Raw genomic sequence first — 27605 nt, 5'->3', positions numbered from 1 at the left:
ACACACACACACACACACACACACACACACACACACACACACACACACACACTCAGACTAAGATGTAGTAAATTAAGAAGAGAAATAAACAAGGGAGATCTGGGATCAAGCTTAAAACTGTGATTAGATTTGAAGGCCAGTTCCATTGATTACAGTGATAAAGGTTGAGAAGAGAAGAGATGTGGAAGGTTAGTGTGCCTTTTGTTTAACAGCTACAGGGATAAATGCGCAGCACTGATCACTGACAGAAACCACAGTAAGCATAAAAAAGATTAGGAGCGAGAGAGGAGGAATATCCTCGCTTGTGAAAAAATGGTTTGAAAACAAATCAGAAGTCAGGGAAAGGATAAACAAAGATTAGAAAGGGTCAGAGACCTGTGCTCACATAGCCCCAAGGACAGATTTATTCACTACGTTTACAGGGTTGTGAGATCTCTTCCCCCCGAAGGTAAATAAAACGGTTCAGTAGAGCAGAAGAGTATTTTATGCTGAGAAAAAGCATCCTTTGTGATTGGTAATGCTCCTCCTGGAGGCTATGAAACCCTTATTAATGTTAATGCCCATTGTTTCATTTTGTGACTTGTCAATGCCACAGTCTAAAGAAATAGTCTAACATTTTATTTCCAAAACCAAACATGTGTAACTGCAGACAATAAAATATCGTATTGGGCTCTAATTACAGAAAACTGGCAGATTTTAATGTGTGATCTTAAATAAATCATCCTTGAACTATGAGCATTTACCTCTAAATATTAGGTGTAAGGAATCATAAGCAGCAGACAAGACCCAGAAAAATTCTAAAGCTTTGATATAATCTTGACAACCATCTTGCTGTTTAAGCCAAGATTACATGAGACAACAAAAAAAGGGGAAAGGGTGCCGATGTGTGATTTTGCAAAGCCCGTTTTTTTATGTTGTCTTTGAAAGAAAGCAAATAAATAGTCAAGTGTTTTGACAAGAAGAATAAATAATACATCCAGGGTTCATTACATTTGAACGACACAGTAAAAGATAACGGCAATTAAAGATACTTATTAACAGGAAACATTATGGTCCTGGTAAGTGTTGAATTAATTGTGAGAAGTTGCAAATGTTTGTGAGAAAGACACTGAAGTTCACCTTTCCCCCATCAGCATTATATTCCTTTTCGTTGACGTCTAGCAGCCGAGCCAGCCCAAAGTCGGTAATTTTGATGTGGTTCGGAGATTTGACCAGAACATTCCGGGCTGCAAGATCTCGGTGGACAAGTCTACGCTCCTCCAGGTACATCATTCCCTGCAATATAGACATTCAAGCCCAAGATTAGAGAGTAATTATAATTTTCTACAATATTTATTTGCATAGAAAACATACTGTATCGGCACTCAGATATGTGCTTTGATATACAAGAAAAGGCACAGTGTACCAACTATAACGTTCCTACAAGCAGAATTCTAGTAATTTTTTTAGTCTTACCACAGTTTCTCAATTGGACTTGGTAGTAAAACGTATAACCTCCATTCTTATACATAAGTATGTGTTGATCTAAGCTCCACTCATTCAACTTTGAGATGAGTCCTTGGTCCAATACACAACATCAAATAGATGAATTGCTTCCTTACAATGCAGTCTAGTTTTAAAAAGTCTCCATAATGACCTAAATAATTATATGAAGTTGTGATCTAGAACTTGTGATCCAAAGTGTCATATTCTAGCTTTGGGTGAATTATTTAGTTTTGTCCTTCTGAAAAGCCAGTCTTTGTAATTGTCTTAATTTGTCGCAGGCACTACATTTTTTTAAATATATAAATGTATTTACCTCCTTTCATCCTCCCAAAAACTCTGGCCAGACTTAGTTCTTTGCCACAGTAGACCAAGATATTCATTAATGGTCTCCTCTGAGCACACCACCTTCTTGCTTACGGGTTCACTGTTTCCATTTCAAGGCTCCTGGCAAACTGCTTCTGATGGCTTTCTTTCAGCAATCACTTTCTCCTCACCACACTTCCAACAAAGCCTTTTACAAGATGATCCCAACTGAGCAGGGGATCTCTGCAGCTCCTTCAAAATTATCATACGTCTTCCAGTTGCTTTTCTGAATAACAATCACCGTGTCCAACCTGTCAGTTTAATTAGGCAGCCATGTCTATTTAGGTTTGGAGTTATGCAATATTCTTTTCATTTTTTGGATCATGGATGATTTTTCCTTTTTACTTTCAAATTATGCTCAGCAGTAATCCGTGTTTGTCTATCATATAGAATACAAATACAATTCACAGAAATTTGAGGAATTGTTAAAATAGAATGTAATCCTTTTGCATGGTGCTGTACAATAATGCACAGTGTATGTGTACATGGAAGTCTGACTCTCTGCTTGTAACTCCATTTGCTTTAATCATTATCAACAGTACTATCATCATTACCAACATCAAACCCATATTAGATTTTTGATACCTCTTTGTGTCATTATCATTACAACCATATTGTTATTTCATTCTGATAACTCTCAGCAACAACTACAATAAAAGACCTTCTAATTGCCGAAGGCCTGCATTGGTAATAAAACAATCATCCACAAGCATCAACAGTTCCCATAAGAGTGAAAAGTGTTGGAGGGAAACACTTCTCTCAATAAATTTTTAAAGTCATTAAGAAGCATGCAAACTTACTTTCTTTTCAAATTTAATTATTGTTTTAAGATACTGTGATTGTTCTTTTTTTTTCTCACAAGCTTTATTTGAACATAGAGGGTATGCAGGCTACCTTTTCCAGCAAGAACCTTTCCAAAAGAGCAATTCTAAACCAAGCATTTACAGTATTCAGCAATAGTGGGAAGTTTCTAGGATCTTTTTTTCAAGACGTTGAAAAAAAAAAAGTTTTTTCCTAAAACTACCCAAATAAATATTTGTGATTGACCCCAATACATATATTTTTGGCAAAAGTACTATTGGTTCAAATGGGAAAAGATTTGTGTACTGTGACTTGTAAAACCAAACCTTCTCCCCTGTATTCCGTGTTTTCTTGTTACAATAAGAGATTTATTCCCTTTTGTCAAGTATTTATGTATTGTCAGCACAACTGCATGATTGAAACAATTAAAGTACCAATATTATTCTATCTTTAATATGCATTTACACTTACACATATAAACAAATAAATGCAGTGTGAATGAATCTGGCATACTTGATCAGGTAATTCTGACAAAAAATTCCAATGAAGTCCTCAAGGTACAAAAATCTAATTCCTGTGCATTCATTCAAACGTTCTTGAATTCCTACAATACCTCCTGTGCAACATATTTAAAGTCTTTACTGCCAATTACAGATCACTGCAAGCGTAGACTTGAAGAAAATGAGAAATGGGTGGTTGATGGGAGAGGTGGAAACAATCTCAAATTGGACAAGCAATAACAGGAACCACTTTGTTTGAAGTGGCGGAAAGACTGAAAACCCAGGACTTATTTGGAGCCATAACAAATTGCATTTAGCAAGAATGGGATGAAATGAAAAGAGGAGTGGAATGGGGGGGTGGGGGTGGGAGGGGGTAGCCTGAAAGTAGCCGAGTAGTCAAAGTTGGGGCTGTGCTAGAGCACTCTACAATGTGAGATTACACTGGTGGGGCTGCAATCACCCTGCCTCATTTGGCTCCCTCTCAAAGAGGAGTGGGTAGTTTCAGTGCACACCTGCACATTTGCATACAAGCTCAAATGCAACTACAGATATGTGACCCACACAATGATGTCCTCACATGTTGCAGGTGTCTTATTATTAAGAGATCACTGCAATATATTAAACATCAACAAAAGCCATAAACACAAACTTCCAGGCTATTAAGTCAAAGAAATGCAGTACCTCCCTTTGGTTTGATCCCATTTTTTGCAACAGCTGACCATTAAAACCTTACACGTAATCAATGTAAAAGCACAAACTTAGACGGATCAGGCTGTTCAAATGTAAAGCACACTGATGAGATTTTGTTTGCAATAATTTAACTGGTCATTTCACCACTTTAAAGTGCATTGCCTAAAGTGCTGTAATAAAGTAAAATCTGAATATGATGGTGTGGGTTTCAAGGTGTATGCCGGCATTTACTTAAAGTTCATAAAACATCAACACTATGACTGTTTGTCTGGCATAGTGTATTCTGCCAAATTTTTGACAGATTCTTATTTATACGTAAAGCACCCAGTAATCCCCTCAATTTTCAAGACAATTAAGCAGTGGAGGAAGAATGGATGGCTTGGCAACCCGTGAATTTTAATTTACCAGCACAATGAGATTGAGAAAGGGGAGTTGATGGTGTGTGGAGACTCCGAAGTTGCAGCAGACATGCATAAGAAAAACTTTTTTTTGTGGCTTTTTGCTTGGATACTTTCATTTACAACCCTCCCACGTGGGCGTGTTGGGAACAACTCACTGCCAGAGGTTTGTACTTGCAGTAAACCGGGATGCATCACTCACACCAAAGCCAGTAGGGGAGCATGTATTTCAGGTGAGCCTGGCACCAAAAAGAAATCCCTAGGTTTCAGACAGACTCTGTTATAATCACACCTTCAGAAAAGTGCTGCCTACCAAGCCACAGGGATCTCGCCTATGCTCCAAACCCTGCATAGTTATTTTATGAGGGGAAGAAAGCAAAGAAAGGACAGCAAGCACGCAGAATGTTTAAGCCACTGCATTCAGGAGCAGCAGAATCCCCCCCCCCAAAAAAAAATCCAAGTGGAAGTAGTTCAGCTTGATGCACCAGGTACCATCACCGGTCACCAGCCTATCACAGAGTGATATAAAAGGGAGATATAGTCATACAGGCACACTCCCGTACCTGAGGGAAATTTGAAGAGATCAGTCAACCTAACAATTGGACTGTGGAACTTGTAGAGAACCCATGCCTGCATGGGGTTGACATACATGCTGTAGCAAGACACCAGGCCGATCGTCAAACCCAGGATCTTTTTGCTGCATGGCTAAAGTACAACAAAGTCCATAAAGATGACTAGTGGGACTCAAATGGATTCACTGAATGCAACCAGACATGTACAGTATCTGTCTTTATGCAACATGCCCAAAGGGTACTTTCTGTACTCATCTGTTGCTTTAAAATTAAAGTAGCATTCGACTGCATTAAACTAGAACAATATTTAGTCATTCCCGGAGTGTAATAAGCAAAACCGAATGCAAACAATACAAGTTATACAGGTGTTATGCACTGTTGAGAAATTACCTCTGTGAAGTCAAAAGAAATTAAACTCCATAAGACATGTGTGCATATTTTGGTTATTTATGCTCAAGTCAGATTCAGTTCCCTCCCCAAGTAAACAGACTTGTCTTCAGATGTGTTTTCTGAGGACAGGTTTGGCAGCAAGTTAAAAAGAAAAAAATCAATAAGGATGAGCATGAGTAGAATTGGTGGCCATTTTTCACTGACAAAGAGGTCTCTGAGTTGTTTATTATGACAACACACTCAGTTGCTCACATAGGAAGCTGTCGACTCACTCATCTTCCATGAACAGATATCCTGAATCAAATGAACATTTTTTATGAGTGTTCATCTAGCACATCCTGTACTCATTCCTTGTAAATTCTCTGATCTGTCTACTCATCAAGATGATAAATTTAAGCTGAGGACAAACTACACAACTTTTTCAGTCTTTGCAGATTTTTTAAAAGAGTTGGAGATGACACTCACAGGCTGGTTTCAGATGTTAGATGTATGAATAACTGGAGATCACATGCTTAACAACTGTACCTACTGAGAGATCACAGACTACAGGGTAGAAGATATACAAGTATATTTCTGATCCGCTCATTAAATTTAAAATGCTTATCACATTATTTTACAGATCACTGAGGTGTCTGAAATCCAAGTATCCCTGTCTTTAATGTTTTGTTTGTTTCCTTTTTATCACCATATGATGGAAATTATTTAAGTTTTTAGCAGGACAACTGCTTTGAGTTCATGTTCATAATGAATAATGAAGTGGAGTGTTTGTTTTTTTTTTGTTTTTTTTTCCTCTCCAGTACTTTTGTTTTAAAATTAAATCAGAAAAACGATAATAAGGCTGTGTTTTTTATCTTAAAGCTGCAGTATGTAGCTTATATATAAAGCTACATATATATAAGATACATGCTATATTATATTCATTATAATATTCATTATTATAATGAATAATGAAGTGGAGTGTTTTTTTCTCTCTCTCCAGTTCCTTTGTTTTAAAACTAAATCAGAAAAACGATAATAAGGCTGTGTTTTTTATCTTAAAGCTGCAGTATGTAGCTTATATATATTTTTTCTACATATTTGCCAAAACTGTTATTATGCCATTACAGAATAGACCAAGGGTGAGAAAAACAACAACAACAACAACAACAACAAAAAAAAAAAACGTCCCAATCCTTATTTAGTACAGGACATGTTGAAGGAGTGGACAAAGTGAAAACCGGGAGAGATGGGTGATAATTTAATCATTACCCAATCATTAACTGCAATAACTAGGTAGAGCCACTAGGACTAAATGTACCCAGCAAACACTTATTTTAAAAATAAATAAAAAAAACTGATTAGTAAATGAAACATTAAATATTATCTCCTCATAATTTGAAAAGTTTGATCTTAAATATTTCCTTCAGGGAGTAAATAAATTTACTCTGCCAAATTTGCTTCACCAAATATTTGACCAACATAAAATCTGTTGAGAGTATTTTCTCACATAATTTGAGTGTATCTCTGTGCAGTTAGTTATTTCTGAGTACACACACAGAGAGCAGAACCTATGACTTATGATTTAGCTATTATGGTGCTGGAACTATTGCACATAATCAAACGCATTAATTCTCCCAGACAATACTCGATTTTACTTTATGTACTCAGAGGTGCCTCAGAGCAACAAGATGGCCTGACTTTGTTTGTTTTTTTTGTTTTTTTCATTTTTAGGTGGAATTATATTTTCCATTTCTCTCTATTGCTGCTTTGCCAGGTTAAGCATTAATAAAAAGGGGTTGAAGAAGCTGTTCAAAGAGCTTAGGTCAAGTCAAGCGCTTTACTCACTCAGTCACCTATAATATCTATTTTTTGACCTGTGCTTTAACTGAGGCAGAGAAAGGATGCCGTGATAATAAATGATAAAAGATGGGTTCAAATAAATACTGCTCCAAGTCTCTCTACATTTATCTGCTGTGACTTCACCATAGTTTTAGACGGATCTTATGAATTTCTTTCAACAGGAATTGATAAAAGTTTAGTTAGAGAAAGACAAAGACATCCAGATAAGCTTAGGCGTCTATAAGTAAAGATGGGTAGACAGCTACGCGAAACAGAATTGCAGAAAGAAAGCAAGATTTAAAAAAAATATCATTAAAAACTACAAGATTCTGTGAGGGGCTCCCCAACTGATGGTAGCAAAATACAGATTAGCTTAAAATTCAAGCCATCCCATGACTAAAACTAAACGCATGTATGTGATCGATTGATGGACACAACACCATCCAGTTGATTTACCCAGATTTTGGATGGAAAAGTGAATAATATTTGGTTCTGAGGGGGAAATGGTGGGCACTTATTGCTGTGAGACTGCCGAGCAGCCATCACTCCAAATAAGATTCAACTGCTTATCAGCAACTGCTTCTGGATCAGCTGAGCAGGCAATGACCTTACTTCTTCTAGCTGGTGGATTTATTTTTGTGCCAACAACTCCAATATTATGGAAATAACAGCCTTGGAGCAATGAAAGCTCATGAATGTTATTAAATAGTTCAGAGTTTGACAGGAATAAATTGCTTGTTGTAACTATTTTTATAACAATTTTTCTGACCTTTTGATCCCACTGTGAGAAAAAAAAAGGCAATGTCAAGGTTACATGTCATTGGCTTCTTAAAGATGGAAATAATGGATAGTTGTCTTCCTCTGCCACAGTCTGATTAGAAGTTTGATTTCTTGCCCTCTGCCTAAGCGCCTGTAGGCAAAACAGAGTGTTCCTCATTGGTCCCAGTGTACTTCCTAGTCTATTAACATTTGTCTTGTTTAAGGTTTATGTCCTCCTCACCCTTAAAATAGAACTATCTTTATTCAGACTTTTTTTTTTTTTTACATACCCATCAGAATTTCTAATTTTGTTTTAGAAGACAAAAGCAATTGGACACATCAACATACGTTTCAGTAAGTGACATAAACAAACCATAAAAACAACAAAAGAGCAAGAGCCCTGCTCTTGAGAAAATGGTAAGCTAATACTTTTGAAGTCCTTCATGCAGCTGGCTCTTATGAATGAATGTATGAAGGGTATCTCTTGACCTTACCACCCACAGAGGGAGGGGCAGACAAAAATGCTCAGGCAGTGAAAGATGAATAAAAAAAAATAATAAAAAAATCAGCCTACCCATGCAAATAAAGTACACAGTTTAAGCTTTTAAAAAAGGGGCTGTGTGCATGAGACAGAAAGTGAGAGAGAGAAAGAGAGAGAGAGAGAGAGAGAGAGAGAGAGAGAGAAATCCTCTGGCCTATTATCAATCGGTGAATTAAAAACATATATGTAATCAGTGAATTGAATAACCTTTTGCAATAATTTATTCTAGAAACCTAGAATAGACATTAAGAATAATAAAATAAATAAATAAAAATATTACAACTTCCATCTTACAACCTAGAATAAATACAATGTCCAATCCCTTGCAAAATGCAAATTGTTGGCCCAATAGCATAATAGCCTAAGTCATTTTTTTGGCCAAATTGAGATATCTGCAAAACTGTACTCTCCTGCCACTGCTGCATCATTCTGCCTTATTACCAATGTCCTCAGCCAATCAGAACTCCTGTTAAAAGTCCAAAATCACTGTCTGTCATCTTTTTGACTTAGGCATTTTTGCCGCCACATACAAAGATGGCAAAGTTAGTTATGAATGAAATATTAAATATTCCCAGAATTAAAGTGAAGGAAAATAAAGACAAAGAAAGTCCTCTGAAGTTACGTAATTTAAAGTATGGCATTGAGAGTTTGGTACAGATTACAGATGAGGTCTCTACAATTATAGCTTCTTTGTTTTAGCTACATATTAAATTACAAATGAAATTTAAAAATGTCTTATTTAAAGGAGCTTCTACTGTTAATTTAGAAATATCATTCAACTTAAAGTGACTGTTTTGAACTTTAGCCGACATATTTGGATTGAATTTATTTATGGAGTTATAATGCCTGAAATTTTTTGTTCCTGAAGTTTTTCCTGCTAGCAGATAATCTCATTTATTTTATTGAAAATGACCTAAAAACTATTCCAGCATATTTAGAAATGAACAAGCATCTTTGTGTCGACTGCTTTTCATCTTTTCCTTTTGAATTTTTGTTTAGACGGCAGGCAAAGACAACCTTTTTTGTGTCTTCGAAAAAATGTTGCTTGGGGAGAAAGGCTGGCAGAGTGATGAAACTTTATCATCAGCATCAATGAGCATGCTTTAGGCCTATGATAGAACTGAGAAATAGAGTGCAGAGTTGCACCAATAAAAGCTAAAAACCAAAGAGAGAAAAGAAAAACACAGATTTGTATGAGAAGAGAGTCTTGGAACCACATCGGCCTAAATGTAATTATGATGTGCTACGGTTTTTATAATGTGCATATGATGCTTTCCCTTATTCTATATTCTTTGCTCTTTATTGCTTGATTTGTGGTTTCCATGTCAATTAACACGAAACAGCATAGATCAAAGGGAATGCAGAATTAATCCATGAAATATCAGGAACTATATTTTCCTTTTTTTTGTGGTGTTTTTGTCTTAATATTTTATTAATCAGTATTTTAGAATAATTGCTAATGGTCATTTTAAATGCATCAGTATTTAATGTCTATATCTCTGATACACAAGGTATAGAACACAGGCTATAGCACTGTACTACACACCTGGCTTCCTTTGATCCAAATAAAATGTGACAAAGACCGTCACTGCTTGCAGCAAATCCCTTTTAAAATAACATCACATTTCCAGTGCTGTGCCATTAAAAGTTGATTTCATAGTGATGGAGCAAGACAAGAACAAACAGGAAGATCAGTTACAGTGACAACAGGAGAGGGGAACAAAAAAGGTGTTCGTTTTTGTGTTTGACCCATATTGCACCATCCGTTCTTTCATCCTAGTGGTTTACCTTCACAGAATCACTCCCGCCACCCTGCCAGCATGTTGTGTGCGCCAGGTCCCTACAGGCATCTTCGGGATCAGGTGGCAAATTCATAACATACGCCAACAACATGACCTTGTCCTGGCCGAACCCACTCAAGTCCAGTGAAACTGGCAACAGGGGCCAACGGGGTGAGTGAGAATAAGAGAAGAATGAGACACCAGATGGATATGTTAATGTATTTGGCATGCTTTAATCTGCTTCTGTCTGTCTCTGTCATGCTCTTTCTCCTTGTCAATGAGGACAAACAGAAGGAAATGTCATTCTCAAAGCTTTACAACAGGCTGCTCAGGCTCTTTTAGGAACCACGGACCTTCTGCAGCTACAAATAATCATGGTTGTGGCAGAGAGTAGCTCAATTTGTGTCCCCTTGTGTTACAGCAGGCTGCTCAGGCTCTTTTAGGAACCACGGACCTTCTGCAGCTACAAATAATCATGGTTGTGGCAGAGAGTAGCTCAATTTGTGTCTCCTTGTATTACAGCAGGCTGCAATTTGCAGAAATGGTAAATCTTTAAAGAAGGAGGCTGGCACAGGAATCAAATCAGATATTTAGCCAAACATCTGACAGTGTTATAAGCATATATAATATAATCATAAGCAGCAGTTTAGATTTGGCTTTGAATCAATGTGTGAACATAAATCTCAACATTTTAACAATTAAGAACTCTGCGTTACTGAATCACGTAACCAGCAGAACTAAAGTGAGTGTTGTTACAGGTGTCTTGCCATGACCACTAAAACTGTTGCTTTTGCTTCATGCACAAGCCAAACAAATTTTCACATCAAACCTGTATAGTTTTTGCTTGTCATCTTGACAGTTTTATTATTTGCTGACATTTGCAGAATAAGGACTTTGGTATGCTGGTAACTTTTGCTCTTTGAGAGATTGTGATGTTTTCAGAAAAACACCAATCAGGCATAACATTCTGACCACTGATAAGTAAAGCGAACGACGCTGATTAACATACCATCTGTTAATGAGTTAGATCGGAATTAAGGAACAAGTAAACATTGCATCGTCAAAGCTGATTTGTTACAAGCAGGAAAAATGAGCAACTGTAAAGATTTGAGGGAGTTTGTCAGGGTCAAATTGTGAAGATAGACAATTGTTCCAGAGGAATTCCTTGAGATAAAGTTGGTTCCGCGGTATATGTTAAAGTACACAATGCAACACAGCACCTTGTCCCTGCCACAACAAACGGTGATTCATGAAGGGGTTGAGCAGCACAACATAATCTTAGGTTCTTGATATATTCTCATATCTCCCCAGATCTTAAAACAATCAACCATCTGTGAGATTTGCTGAACAAACAAGTATGTTGTAAAGCATGACAATCTCACTTTCGGTTCTTAAAGGGTCTTCTGCTAATATATTTGGGGCAAATACCAAACCACACTTTTGGGAGTTCAGCGGTAATTCTCACTGTGAAAAAGAAAAAGTACAAAAATACAAAAAAAAAAAAAAAAAATCATCTACAGTGTTGGTTGTCCCCAAGGCTGTTATCCCTCTTGTTATTTATTCTATATACAAAAAGCTGTACCAGTGCTCATCCTGGCAGGTACCTAATTAAGTTTGCTGATGATAAGGTCCTGGACCGCCTTCTCCAGAATAATGAGCAGGAACATGGTCCGGTGTTGGGTGTTTTTTTTTTTTTTTTTTAAATTTACCTGTGTGAATACTCTCTTGAAAGCACGTCAAAGAAAAAAAAAATGTTAATCAATTTTGGACCCCAAGTCTGACAACTATCAGAGGGAATCATATACAGACTATTAATGAGTACAAGTATCTCAGAGTCGATCTAAATAACACATGACATACACAGAAGAAACAGAACAGATTTGACTTCCTAAATAAGAGCTGCTTTTATTTGATGTTAAGTGTAAATTACTGATAATTTACAATGGTTTTGTGTAGAGTGTTTAACTACGTGTATTTATTCTGCTTTGGTTGGGCGATGGAAGCAGAAATGAACACACTAAGGAAAATAGTGACCATTGCCATTAAGATGCTGGGAATTAATTTGAATAACACATCTATAAACAGAGATACCTTAATGAACATGTTAACACTTTATTTGAAGGGGTGTGCATAAGACTGACATGACACTGTCATAAACATGACATAACACCTGTCATGAACATGAAGGAGTCTTTATGAATATTTGACTGTTGTCATGAAGTGTCATTCTGTAAATAATGACACTTTTAATGCAAAGTTGCTCTAAAAGTTGCATTGAAAGTCCATTAAAAATGCCAACTTTGCATTAAATTATCATTATTTACAAAATCAGAGACTGTCAATCCTGGCACATGATTAAGTAGTATGCAAAACAGCAATGAGCTGCAGAGGATGTTATTGACTTTTTTTTACATCGTCTGTGGTTAAGTGTGTCTGATGGAGATTGTGTGCATTGTAGTGATGCTGCTTTTAGTCATTAGTCAGACACAAAGCAGTTGCACTGAATGTATCTGAAAGAGCAGCTCTTTAGAGCTGCATTTACACAGAATTCCTCATCTGATCTCTTACAGCAAAGACTTCCCATCTAGTATGTCTTACATTTGTCTTTGCTTAAAAACAAGTAACCCAATATGTTTGTTTTTTCCAATGGATGGTCTTTAGATTACAGCTGTAGGTTCTTTGCAAAGAGATAAGTGTACTGAACCACATTGGTGAACCACCTCTTGTGTATTTTATGTAAACATCACCAGTGCCTAATTTGAACAGCACTATTGACTACAGGAAATGTTTTTTTTGTTTTTTTTTTCAAAACCGATAACACAAGAAGGAGTTTTTCGTATTTTTTATTTTATTTTATTTTATTTTTTTCACAATTTACCCAAACAAAATTTAGGCTTTTGTAAATAGCCAGAGTAACTTTCAAAATCAAACGATGGCAATTATTTGTTAGCAGTTTACTGGTTAAGTCTAAATTAAGTGTTTGTTGAAATACTGCATTCTTATAAAATTTACACATAAGATTAATTCATATTATTAACACTAATTTCTTTGCAAAGATAATAAAAAAAACATGCTTCAGCATCGTTTTTTAGATTGTTGTAGGTCTAACTTTCAAAAGCTTTATAAATAATACAAATCAAAAAAACTAAAACAAAAAATAAACAAAGGAAAAAATATCGTATGCTTGTTTTAGTTAGTCCTACAGGGATGAAGTATTCCCTATACCCTCCATTTTTCATTAAGTTCTAAAGTAGTTTAAACCCCAATCGGCCAGACTTACTCGATCTGGTCAAGCTGCCTGTGAGCCTTTTCAACACTAAAACAACTTTAGAGAAAAGATAAAACAGACTGTAACTACACTCCTGCCAGTCAATAAATAGAATAACTGACACTTCTGCCATTATACCATCCCTTTTCAGCTCTGAAGTAATGAACTGTAATAGAGAAATGATAATAATGATGATAGCCATAATTAGTGAGATAATAACAGGGTAATCACAGTGTGCCGTAACGGGAGACATTAGCCGTGATCTATGATTGATCTGTTGCAAGGGTTGCAGCTTGGTAATCGAGCAGGAAATCCCTGCAATGGGGAGATGGAAAAAAAAAACGTTCTAGGGTTCAAGGATTTGTTGATTATTAAACATCTCATAATATATGTCTTGTCTTACGTTAATACCAATGAGTCCTGTGTTTTATAGATTAGAACTTTTATAGGAAAATAAATCACATTTAAATAAATCACATTTCTTTAGACAAATGTTTTACTGTATTCTTCAGCTAACTAAATGTATCCATGTTGAATCTTCTCTGATGTTAGTAAAATGAATAGATAGCGAGAAAAAACAGAACGTAGTCAAAAAATGCCAAATAAATGTTGACTATATGGACAAAGTTGTCCTCGGGCTCTTGACCCCACCTCCTTCTGTTAATAGAGCATTTGTTCTATTTCATAAAGATATTCTATGACATATCCTAAATAATTTGTCTAAATCTAAATTTGAAGGGGCAAATTTGTGTGTGAACACATTATTCAAATAAAACTCAAAAAATGTGACTAGTACAAATATGTATTTATATGCGTATTCAAACACAGGACTTTATTATTCATGTAAATTAAGCGTCCATCATCTCTGAACATACATAAAGTCATGGCATCATAATGACAGGAATCAAATAACAGCAAGCACTATGAATCTGATCATATGTCAATGAATCTATCAGCCAGTCTTACTTCTCAATTTTTCCTATTCAAATCACATCCTTTAATGAGGAAGAGAAGGAATTTTACCCCAACCTCATCTGACTAACTCTCCACATACGATTAAGATCACCCTACAGTCTCCTGACCTCAGTGACTCAGTGGAACCTGCTTTGATGGGCGCAGGTTTGGTAAACCTTCTCGGTGTGAGAAAATCACAACAATGTTTGCTCTTCTCAGTTGTTTCTACTATTATCCTATGACACAGTACAATGTTAAATACTGTATAAAGTATCAAATGTTTTAAACATTCTCAACATCAGAACAGCAGCAGTTTTACACAGAGTCAGAATACAACAACGGACAAAAATGTTTAAAATATTTTTGCTCTTTTACTGCAGGCACCACCAGCCTGTGTGAAGTTATGTATTTAATGAATGTAATCAAATTAGTTATTTTAATTGTTGCATTTGCAGTTTTTATGCCTGTACTAGGCTTCATTTAACAGTGTGAAAGTGTGGGTGTCCAGAAGTCACTCATTAGTGTTGACCTGTCTCCCAGAACCACCAGTCTCATCCATTGTGTAGGCTGTCTGCAGTCATCCATTTCCCCCCATCACCCTTCTTGGCCACATCCATCTCTGCTCAGTCACACACTTTTCAAACTGTGTCACTGCTGTAGGTGTGTGTGTGTGTGTAAGACGGGGAGATTGAGTAGGAGACAAAGATGGAAAAATGGGAAAGGAAAAGAGAGCGTCTTCCTCTTGGTTTGATGGAATACTTGATAGACAAAATGGCAAACGGTGAGTTAGTATAGGCCAAATCCTCTTTCTGTATCTGACTCTCTTGGCTGCTTTTTATCTGCCAGCTGCCTGAGGGTTTGTGACTTTACATTAACAGGTCATTCTAGTTGGCCAAGTTTCATTTCAAGCATTCTTTATGTGCTTTGCAGATAAAAGCAAAAACAATTCTCGTATGCCTGTAAGACAGCATGGTAATCCAGCTGTAGATTTCCCATCTGCATTTTTTTTTATCTGCATTGGCTCTTGCTGGTAGCTGAATGAGCAAGGTGGTGCACATCTCATTAACCTTCCTTCTTAACCAAGTTCTTTTTGAAAAATTGTAATGTCCTTACTTTTTCGATCCCAATAAGCTGGAATATCATTGAAAAGTTATTTTATTTATATGGTAAGTGGACTTAACTTATATAGCACTTTTCCAATCATTTATGACCACTCAAAGTGCTTTATACTAGAGTCACATTCACCTGTTTTCACTCTCTCACAAGCACACACACATTTATACACCAATATGCAGATCGGTAGGCAGTTCGGGGTTAAGTGCCTTGCCCAGGGGCACATCGACATGTGGCAGGATGAAGCTGGAATCAAACCTACAACCTTCCAATCACAAGACAACTACTCTACCCATAGAGCCAAAGTCCCCCACATATATGGATTTATTGCACACAAAATGATATTTTCAAGTCATTTTGATTGCAATTTGCAGGCGATGTAAATTAGAATATTTCATAATGACTAAGACACTATGTCATTTCACTTGGCTGACACTAATGTCAGCCTAGTGAAATGTATGTCTATGTACTGTGCAGTGTATGAAGTCAATATTTTGTTGGGGCATCCTTTGTGATAAGGCAATGGGCTTTGTTGCAAGTAAGGTCACCCACTGCAGGAAATGGTATCCCTCATCTCTCTCTGCACCATAACCCCTAGAATCTTTATAGGTGTTGGGTCAGGTGAGCTTTCTGGCCAATCAAACACAGTGATCCAGGCTTAGCTTCATATTGTGACTCCCCCAAATCTTTACCAAACCCTCTCCTACATCCAGTGAGATCTCTTTGGAGCCTTTTCTAACTTTACTGGTATTAGAAGTAAGGAATTACTTCAGATATAACTATCATAGTCCCATTTTTATTTGGCACGTATATTTCTGTAACAAAAAACAAGAATCATTATCATTTTAATTATTTGCAGTTAAACTTACAAACGTTAGCAACTATGCCTTTTGTCTTTGGGGCTTACACTATTAGTCTTTATTTTTAACCATATTATGCATGGAAATACGAACTTGCCCAACCACCTAATTTGATGCGATGTGATTTGGTTTAGTGGCCGGATAGTGTCACCGGTCAAAAATAAGGAATCTCTTACACTGAACTCTGACCCAGTGTTTAGACTGCAGTAAATGCAAAGCTGGGAAACAAAATGCAAACAAGTCGGTCCATGCTCCATAGCACAGACTTTTGTTGTATAGATAATAAAATCCAGATCAATATAAAGGAGTTGAGGTCATCTTTCAAAGCTATCTAAATGCCACTAGCATTTCTTTGAAATATTATATTATATAAGACGACCATGGACCAAAATGCTGTATTTGATATACTTTATTAGGGCATTATCTAGTGCGAACTATAATTTATTTTGTCACTTCTGACTCTCTTGCAATGTACAAAATATACTAGCCTACGTGCAGTGTGGTTCAATATCCCAATACATAAACATTCAAAAATACATTAAATCAAATAAACTAACCCAGCTATTCAGTTGCTGGAATTCCAGCATACAGCTGCTGCTATAATAAATTAAATATTTAACCACAGGGATGGAGGCATTCTGGTCGCCGACACAGAATATATACTAATGCTGTAATGAAAGACCCCGACAGAAATGTTTCAGAATTAATTAGTACACACATGAAAGAGAGGCAGACAGCAAGAGCCAGAAATTGAGGAGAAGGAAGATAGGCGGACACTTGTTGACATTTCTAAGGGTTGGGATAATCAAAGGCTTGATTCGTGTGATCTACTTCTTGCTCTGTGTCTTAAAATCTAGTCTCAGAGCAGGGATGTTATCTGCCATGGATGGCGGGAATCAAACATAGGAAAGAAATGTTTTCTCTAAGAGTGCATATAAAAATAGGATTATGTTCATTGGCTTAAAGAATATGTCAACAATGCTTAGTAACACTTAGAACATGGAAAGTAGGACACAGATATAAATATTTGACAATTTGGGGTGTTTACCTGAGGTCAGTTGCAAGTGCATTTGAGTCATTACGGTAGGGGCTGTCAGTTTTTGGAAGCTTTTCCTCTTTATTTTGGCAGCCACGGCAATAATAATCATTTTAAAAAAGTCACTCCCTTAACCTGTTATTATCATGTTTAGCATGATGGCAATATACTCATTTGAAGGCATTTCTTCAGAGATACTAATGCTAAATAAAAAGCAGTGTGAAGTTCTTGTAATGGCTCTACGATGATCAAAGGAGGCAATAAGACATTTTAGGGAGAGTTCAAATTTAACATTTTTATTTGACATAAAGCCAATTTAAAACTGATCCTGTGAGCAAATAAACCAATGACTATACCTACGGTTTATAGCAAGGGCAACAAAACTTTAAGTTTAAAAAAAATAAAATAAAATTTGCACAAAAGGTTAAAACATTCCTTTGCAACTATTTGCTATTTTTATGGTCACTGGCTGGCTGAAAGGTGAACTGCCACCTCAGTCTCTAGTCTTTTGAAGCTTTCAATAGATTTTCTCCTGAGATTGTCTGAACAAAAGAAAGATTAGCACGTCATGGTTCTGTCACCACTATGTGTCGCTGTAAAGACTGTGTGTTTCTGGGAACAGACAGTTTACCTTTACCCTGATGTGGCATTTTGCATGGAAGCCTAAAAGGTCAGTTTTGGTTTAATCCAACAAGAGCAACTTCTTCTACATTTTTATTGTGTCCTTCTAAACTGCTTCCAGCCAAATGCAAAGAGTGGTTCTTAACACTGACTTTCTTCCTTCTTTGAGAAAGACCCATATTTGTGGAATGTGTTGTTGAGCAGAGCACCTGACCTGTGGATCTTTGCCACTAGACTATTTTCCTCAACTTCACAATTGTGTGCTACTTTAAGTTGGTCTAAATTAAAATCTCAATAAAATACACTAAAGTCTGTAGATGTAATTTGACAAAATGAGTAAAATGTTCAATGGGATTTAAACCCCTTTTCTCAATACTGTAGGTGTATAGATGTTCCTACGGTGATGTAAATTTATTAAGGAAATCACACAAAGTCAATGCAAACTTGATATTCTTTAACAAGATTGTGCATTTGGAGCACTGAATCAAACTGATTTTCTTTTCAGATTTTGGTAAATCAACTTCATTTTCTCTACCAAAAAATATTGCTTTTTCATAACCCAAATATGGCCTTCATTTAGACGAATGAGGAAGAATTGTAGATAGACATACATAAATAGAAAACCCTTTGACCTATTTCACAATTAATATTCAAGCACCAGTTTAGACTGCCCACAAAAAAATGTAATAGAAAGGGAAAAAACGGAACAGTTGGTCAGTGGGTAGATTAACTGAAATATTTATGTACAAGAAAATAAAATTAGCTCTGATAACAGCATGGCGATCGTACAGCATGTGTAATAACAGAGGAACAAAACATAAGAGTGATTGTTCATGGGAGGTTATGGTATATTCCTCATGCTTTAATGTTCAGAGAGGTGGAAAGAAAATACTGGATTCACAAGCTAAAATAAAAATAAAAACAAAGCAGAGAAGCAAGTGGGAATAGAGACAGAGTGGAAAGGGAATTGGAGTGATGTGAGTTTTCATGGGAACCCTAGGGACGTCTGTAATGAGCTGGAGGGAGGCATGTTTGCCTTGCTTGGTTTACAAAGAGATATGACCCTGTGATATACACAGTGGGGCTTTTTAACCACTCCCACACACATCCATATAATACTGGACTCAAAGGAAACCCAAGGCAGTCATCTCAATGAAGACAGAGTTACCAAGAATGAGATTTTGCAACAGTGTAATGGAGGCTTCTTAAATGTGTGGCACTGAAAGAGAACAGTTCAGAGCAACATCGTGAAGTTGCTTCCCACAGGTAGCAGAACACCAGCTTGTCCTTCCACGGCAGAATACAAAGGGTTCAGAATAGCAGAACATTAAGCAGTCAGGTAACAGTCAGGTTAGCTGCTCTGTATTATCACTGGAATCATTCTGTGTCTTTTGTTGAATGTGTGTAGTTTGCAAATATACACATTCAAGAAAAAAAAAAAAACACACTATAAAACATAACTTGTTCAAACCAAGTCTAAAAAAAGTTGTGTATTTCTCAAAAGTACATTACAAAGAAATCAAAGAATATTATACGACCAAAAACAAGACTAACTCCAGATTAAATGGTTGTGACAGCAGTTCTAAATGAGATACAGTTGAAACCAGACGTTCACACTAAGAATACAAAGAACCTCTTTCCTCTCCCTGTCTAACATCAAATCCATTTAAACTTTTCTGCTTTCAGGTCAGCTACGATTATCAGAATTATTTGCATTCGTTAAAAAGACTGTCACTAATGTTAAGGCTAGCTAGATGACTGAATAAATAGTTCACCTGTAAGGGGAAGTTGTTTCTCCTCCATTACCAAATGGAACAGCATGTACACAAATGTGACTGACACTGCTAATAGCTTCCTCCTGGTTATAATTGGCTGATTTTGACCGGGAACAATGTATTCCTGCAGATTGTAGCTCAGGAAGAAGTTTTTTTTTATTTTTATAGAAGTTGCATACCGCAGTGCATGTAAACTCCAAAATTTTAATTTAATAAATAATAAAATAAACAAACCTCAAGCAAATCTGTCACTCTATTTAGCTAATGGAGAAAAGCTGATAATGTCAGTAGAGGAACTGTTTCTAGATCCATTCATTTGTCCATCTCCACTCATCCTTGCAGGATCCCAGGGGGATGTGGCACCTATCTCCAGCTGTCAGTGGCTCGTGCACCCTGGAAAGGTCGTCGGTACATCACAGGGCACAGGGCAGGTGCTAGGTATTATGATTAATTTAGCCCAGGTGATGAACAAGCAACATGTCCAGGGTGTTCACTGGACATGTTGTTCTCACGCAATGGTCGCTTGAAATAGGCTGCAGATCACTTATAACCCCCAACCCCCTCCCAAACCCTGCATTGATATGTGGATATAGGCAATGGATGGATGATTAATTCAATATTTGCTGTAGGCCACATATTCACTTTAGTCCTCAAATTGTGCCTCTTTAAATCCCAAAAGTTAAACTCCCAGAAGCTGTTGTCACACTGAGCCCAAAAGCAGGGAATTGAGTGCATGTTGTGGCAAATTGTGTTTCACGCTGTCTCTTTTGGGGCTTAAGTGATGCCCCCCATCCCCCTTCCCCTGTTGTCTGACAGGAATGTTTATCTCATGAAAGACCACAAAGGATGTACAAAATAACCACCATCTATTGTGTGTTTTTTTGAATGTCTATAATGTTTACATCTTCCATTGTAAAATGTTATATAAAATATCCACATAAAAACTTATTGTCTTGTAGCTGTTATACATTAGTCCAATAATTTGCTTTGCTAATTTAGTGTTGTCAGATTATCTGTGCATAAAACAGTGGAGCTAAAATTAAAAAAAAAAAGTCTCAACAACCTTCAATAAGTCAATAATTCTTTAAATAGTTGGACAATCTCTATTTTAGCAAAAGTCTGACATATAAAAATAGATTCAAAACAAGTTTCAAAATGTGAATCCATCATCTGACGGGCCGAAAAATATCAGCATCTAAAATGGTAGTGACTACGCAGGATGAAGGTCTATAAAATGTGGCTCAGGTCGATCTGGTAGATGATACACTTCACATAAAAAACAATATTCCTTATAAACTACCAAACAAAGGGTCAGCAATCACTAAATTAGATAGACAAAATATATGTTACAACCTATAGATTTAGAGAAAAAAATAAAATGTGTGTTTTTATTACCTTTTATGTTTGTCATTGGTTTATGGTAAATGGTCTGTACGTGTACAGTGCTTTTTCAAATCCAGAGGATCCCAGAGCGCTCAGTTACAATCAGTCATTCACACATGCATTTAATTCACATTTTTTTAATACCAAAAGTGCCTTAATCAATAGTTGATATTATTATCAATAATTATTTATATAAAATGTAAATTGAGTGAATGGTAAAAACAAATTGTCAAAGTCTACAAGCACACGAGTGCATTAGATGTCATGACTGATGATATAGAAGACAGACAAGGTCAAGGTGCAGCATTGGTGAATGCTTTTCATTTACTGGATATTAGTAGGTATTAGTTAGTCATTAGTTTTCTTTGAGGGACCAGTATAATTTTCACAAAAAAAAAAAAAAAAAAAAAAAAAAAAAAAAAAAAAACGTATCCACTCCAAAATAGTACATTTAAAACTCAACTAAAATGTGCTTGGGCAAGCCAAATGTCTGGGTTTACAATCACTAAAGATAATAATTAGACTTTTCATGAACAGTGACATGGATATTTTTAGACGACCTAGTATGAGTTTCACTGACAAATGTATTGGCACATTCCAGAAGGTGAATGGAAATATGAAATTGGACTGGCAATGAAGTAATTAACTTCAGTTCAAATAAACAACTAGATAGTTGAATTTGACACAATTGGGTCTGCCAGCAGGACAATAATTTCAAAGCCACCTCAAAGCCATCACTGGAAAACACAGCACTTCCAAACAATAAAGCTCATCGAATGGTGTCTACAATTTTCATACTAAAAGTGGATCAACTGTGGAGAAAACACAGATCAACCAGAAAACTAACCAGTTTAAATAAGCTCTTCTTTTTCTCATAAGGTGTGTTAAAATATTCAGGAAAATTGTGCCGTGAACTTTGTTGGTGGCTTATAAATGTATTTGATTTCTGTGCAACTTCCTAATGCCTGCATAACAGTGAAATACACAAACTCTTAAAATGGGTGGTACATTCACTCAACCACAAAATTAGTCCTCAGGAAGATAATTACCATAATAATTGTGCATGAGTGTACAAGAAAAAAGTGTGTTATCTAGGAGATGTACAAACTTGACATAATGAGAAGGAAGTGATAGTTTGTTATAGTCAAAATAAACATAAAAACAGACACCAAGACCATAGTATGATAATGATGCATTTGCAGTAACCCAAATAAACTGATCATTTGTATGAGTTTCAAAGAAGATCAGCTATTAATTTAGATTGGCTGTGATGATGGTCTTGATGCAGAGATTACTGCTGGGATTGTGTTTCAGATTGATCTTTACAGTGGTAAAGACCATTTGAGACAGAATGCACACATACATGATAATAACAAAACGTAATAACAAAATAACAATGAACCAACAAAGTTTTCACAATAAAGTCTAACAAATTAAGTCTACCAATTTACCTTGTCAGTATAACAGAGGTTAGAACAAAGTACATTTTGTATTTGTATAGATCCAGCATGGCAAGTCTCACTGCCAGATGGAATTGCCTTTGATAAAAATATATATAAATATAAAAAATAAATAAAAATAAAACATTATGTGGAGGATGATAAGTGTGTCCCAAATTTAGATGATGATTTAATATTTCCCTTGGAAACTCACTGGAGAACAGCCAGCTTTGATTTAGCCAAAAACAGCAACCACAGTATTTGTATAAGATATTAAATCTGAGGCTGCATCTGTTCCTAAGTCATTTCCATTCGCCGTTCTCTTTCTTTTGACTCATTACATTTCTCTCGGTTTAAAACACTCTATGCAGTCAATCAGAAAAATGCACCGTGCTTGTGAATATTCAATTGTTAAAATGTGGGAGATAAACATTTCCTTTTTTTTTTTTTTTTTTGCGTGAAATAGCGCAGAATAAGACAAAGCTTCTGATTCTAGGACAGACAAATTCACTATATCTAATTAAAATTCCTTCCTGTAATCATACTCCTGTAACACTGAGTTCCTCACCGACATTTACTCCACCAAAGCCGAGCAGGTCTGTGAATTATTGAGCTCAATTTTTTTAGGAATATTGGAAATCCTTAAGCAGGCTAAAAACTGCCAAATCTAAAACCTCTGAGGTAACTCGAGGATTTAAAGGCCCAAATGTATTATTTCATCTGATGTATCTGAGTACAGACAGTAACTCAGTTCACAATTGATCTTATATCCAAAGCAATCACTTGAGGTTAAATAGCAGACAAATAGCAAAGTGACTGATCTTTCAAGTGCCCAATAACATACGCATAGTAACATCTAGTACGGCCACATCAATTAAGCATTATAGCAGCCCCTTCACTACAACGTGTACTACTTCTTACCTTGGCAATCTGGACGCACCAGTTGAGCAGTAGCTGTGATCCGATGTTGTCCTTGTGCTCGTGGACGTAGTCAAGCAGGCAGCCATGAGGCATCAGTTGTGTCACCAGCTGGATAGTTGGACTCAGGCAGACACCCAACAGCCGAACGAGGTGAGGGTGCTCCATGCTGGCCATTATTAAAGCCTCCTGAAAAAAAAAGATACATTTACACTAAGCAATAAGGGGTATTATGGGCATGGCTAGTTAAAGCTTGCTTTAAAACACGCAAATTAAATTACCTAGGTATATGCAATAAGGGGTATTATGGGCATGGCTAGTTAAAGCTTGCTTTAAAACACGCAAATTAAATTACCTAGGTATATTTGTCCTGTGGTAGAGAATGTCTAGATTTATAAACTTTAAAAAAATGGTTGGTTTTAATTCAGTTGGATAATGTGTAAGTAATGTGTTGTTTTCATGAGTCAGATAGTTTGACTGACCTTCATGTAGTTCTATTTTAAATCTGTGTAAACATCAAAAATTTGGAATTGGCTTGATGTGCTTAATCAATAAATTCCTAACCACAGAAAAAAAGCACATCAGTTTGTACATCTGCACAAAACGATGTACAAAAGGATCCCTTTGTTTTTATGTTGTATATGTTTTCAAATGAATTTTAATCAGGAATGAGTGGTTTGCTACTTTAGAAAAACAGTGTAATGAAAGGCTTCAGGTAAATGCAAATAACCACCAACATTTAGTAGCTTTTGAAAAGTGTTCAGCTTCTGGTTATATGACACTTGTAACACATTTTGTTTAAAAATGCAAAAGCACCAATGTTGTTTTTGCATTGCCTCAGAACTACTTCTTCGATAAATTTAGTAATGTAAAGGAATCAAAAACATATAAAATAAGAGGTTTTCATTAATATTTGACAACACAGATGACTTTAAGGGAAGTGTGTATTTGCAAACCTTTTGGAATATTATAATGACCTAGATTTAAAAAAAAGAAGAAGAATTTCCATAAACAGTTTTATTTCCATATTTCAAGTCTAACAAAACTGATAACATTTTAATCCCTTAGAATCATCACCTTGATCAAAGTTCCTTTAATAGAGCAAAACATTTTGATAGCAAATAAGAGAAAATGAAGTCAGTCAGTTAAGTTAGCTAAAATGTTTTCAGATAAATCCTCATCATAAAAAGGTATAAACCTTACTCTTGAAATGTCATATTGTGCAAAGACAGTTTTCCTGTTAATGTCAAAGGACAAATGCTCAAACACTCTCACACTCCTGAAGCGTTCATCAATTCTACTATTGTAGACTGTACTGTTGGAGATCACAGGGCCCCTTATTCTCTTTAAGGCTGAAGTTCCTCTTGAAGTGAGCAGCAACGATGCGCTCAGTCAAAAACAGTTGAATTCTATTCAGTGCAAAGATCAAAGTGACTTGCTACTTCAAGACATTTTGTGGTCTTCATAGTAAAATAAAGATGTAGTAAATACAGCAAAGAGGGGGGGTTGCTGTAAATCATTAATACCTGCCAGGAAAATTTAGCAAAAATGGTTTCTTTCTAGTTGTTTACTTCACACTGTGGATGTCTTGTATAAATGTAAGAAATGCAAATCTCTGGCCTGCAGCATTACATATGATCAAGGTAGCACATCTTTCAACATTTTTTTTAAATAAAATAATGCTAAAGGCAAGAATATAATTAAAATGGATTGAAAACTGTTCATACACAACCTGATAGGTGTAAATGTTTTGAGTCAATGTGACAACTGTTGAACAAATAGCTGTGCAGCAAAGTACACAAGTCATGAGGATTACACAGTCAAGAGAATGTAAACTCACCATGCTTCAATATTTCTCCTTTTTCCTTTTTTTTAATTAAAGCTGCAGTAAACATATTTTCTTTTTTAAATAATTGTACATATTTTATTAAAATTTTTCATATTTGTTAAAACAGTCACTATATCCTGACAAAATGAGATAGATAATCTGTGAAAAAAATGAAACCGTGGTGACCTCCCTGAGGTTCTAATGCCATTGCTTAGTTAGAAACAACCAACCAGAGCCAGGAGGAGGGCATTAGCACTGTCAATCATCCTTGTGTATGTATACTTCACACCCTTCCCCGTTGCTCTCTGCTTCACTACAGCAACTTCCGTACAGTGGAGCCTACTGATAAGGATTGCTTGACCACCGATGAGTTTTCCTGTGATAGCAAGTTATTTCACTGCCAGCTGGAGACTCAAATTACAAGCACCACTTCATCCTAAGTTTTGAAATCAAGGAACATTTTTCTGATTGAAGTGATCAAAAGACGGGAAGACTTTCTGAACGAAGGGTTTCCTGATCCTGCAAGCCCTTGCTTCCGCAGGAAAAAAAATCCCACAGCATGTGCTCCTTCTGCACCAGTGGTACAGCTGTCCGATGCGTTCCAAAGCTTTCTGTCCATAACTCCTCAACGTGCTCTCAGTTCCCACATAGAGGGATGCATTGAATTCAATGTCTAGTTCAGACAAGATACTCAGATAGAATGTTTTTTATTTTATTAATTTTTTTTGGATCGATTTAGTTACCTTCGCGTGTACTCTGTGTAAAATTGAAAATGTCTGCGCGTCTGCTCCAACTGGTCAGGTGTGTGAATTGTAATCTATCAAAATGACAGATAGTCTTCAGATTTTTCCATTACTGTTTAAAAAAATGATCAAAGGAGTAAAACATTCTGTTAACACCACGTCTGGGTGAAATGTAGTGGTGGTAAAGTGATCAGGAAGAACTTAATCCAAGGTTCACAATATATTTGTTTAGTTACTGTGGATAAGATTTTAAATTAATCTACAAAACTTTATAACTGATTCTAGCTGGATGTAGTAAAACTCACAATTTCATTTATTTTGCTTAACTATTATCTGACCAGAAACACTAGACATCTGAGAAAATGGCCTGTATCAGTGATCCACAAGGACGTACAGCTGAAACCAAATATTTGCATACACTGTTTATGTAGATCAGCAATTTTTGTTCTAATTCTGACTTCACAGACATGGATCAACTAATTTAAAAAAAAGTAATAAAAAAAAAAATATCAAAATGTTAAATTATTACTTAACATAATAAAGAGAAAGAGAAATAAAGAGAAAAGTATATGATCCACTAAATATCTTTTATTTCCACATTCATGTTAACTGTTTTTTTTTAATATTATTTTTATTTTTTATTTTTTTTGCAAGGCTGTGTTTTGCTAATAATAGACATCTGAAAAGAACTAAAGACCTTAGTCATTTTACAAGGAAAATGAACAGAACATTTTTTGAAGGACAGACCACGGGTTATCATGCAGATTCATCCTGACAAGCCCTCAAGCAGAAATTTGGCTACAAAAGTAAATATATTTTATAGTGAGCTTCTCTCTCTATAGGAACATTCTCTACTGCAAAACATACTATGGACATTATTAATGCACACATTTGAAAATGTGCATAGAAAATGCTACTAGTCCTAATAAATTGCTTTCTTGCCATCTAAACATGGCAGTTTGGCAGCCCAACAATGTTTTAAGGCCTGCAAAAAACCATTACTTTTCTTTACACTGGTAACATAGCAAACTCTAACCCAGACCCAGTCTACAAATCCAGTCTACAAATCAATAAATCCTTGTGATATTTTACAAATTTAGTGAAAATAGGTTTAAATCAGCAACAAAGAGAATCCAATCTACAATTCACTTTCTTTAGTTCTCCATTATGACTCAGTTGGAGACCACAAAGCCTCCAAATGGCTGGATTGAAATCCCACAGATGCTTTCTTAGATCAAGACCTGGGACATATGAATGTGAAGACAACAGCTCAAATTCACCAATGTGTTTCTCAAAGGATTCCTAACCACTTTGAATTGTGGCTAAGACCATTATCCTACTGAAAGAGGTCACAGTTACCATGAAAGTTTTGGAAATTCTTTGTTTCATGGAAACAATAATTATAATTTAAAGTACTAAAAAAACATTCAAAATTAGCCATTCAAAACAGTAAAAATGAACATCAACCAACATTGAGTTCAATGTTTTTGAACTACAGACTTACCATATTTGGACATGGATGTGAATACTGAACATTATTTTGACTTCTCTGCTATGCCTTGGGCTGTC

At 36.0% G+C, this 27605-nt stretch overlaps 1 protein-coding gene across 1 annotated transcript in view; it reads right to left on the bottom strand.

The window, feature by feature from the left end:
- erbb4b (erb-b2 receptor tyrosine kinase 4b) overlaps positions 1 to 27605 on the bottom strand; it is a 268481-nt gene that overhangs the window by 9843 nt on the left and 231033 nt on the right. The window contains exons 21-22 of the mRNA XM_016673896.1: positions 23469 to 23654; positions 1120 to 1275 (exon numbers count right to left, since the gene is read on the bottom strand). Of these exons, the coding sequence (XP_016529382.1) occupies positions 1120 to 1275; positions 23469 to 23654 (342 nt within the window). The remainder of the gene's footprint in view (positions 1 to 1119; positions 1276 to 23468; positions 23655 to 27605) is intronic.

The sequence above is a fragment of the Poecilia formosa genome, unplaced genomic scaffold (assembly GCF_000485575.1).
Source record: "Poecilia formosa unplaced genomic scaffold, Poecilia_formosa-5.1.2 Scaffold84, whole genome shotgun sequence".
In the NCBI taxonomy this organism is placed as follows: domain Eukaryota; kingdom Metazoa; phylum Chordata; class Actinopteri; order Cyprinodontiformes; family Poeciliidae; genus Poecilia; species Poecilia formosa.
Note: the sequence above shows the minus strand (reverse complement) of the source record. Positions and strands in the feature narration are given on the sequence as shown.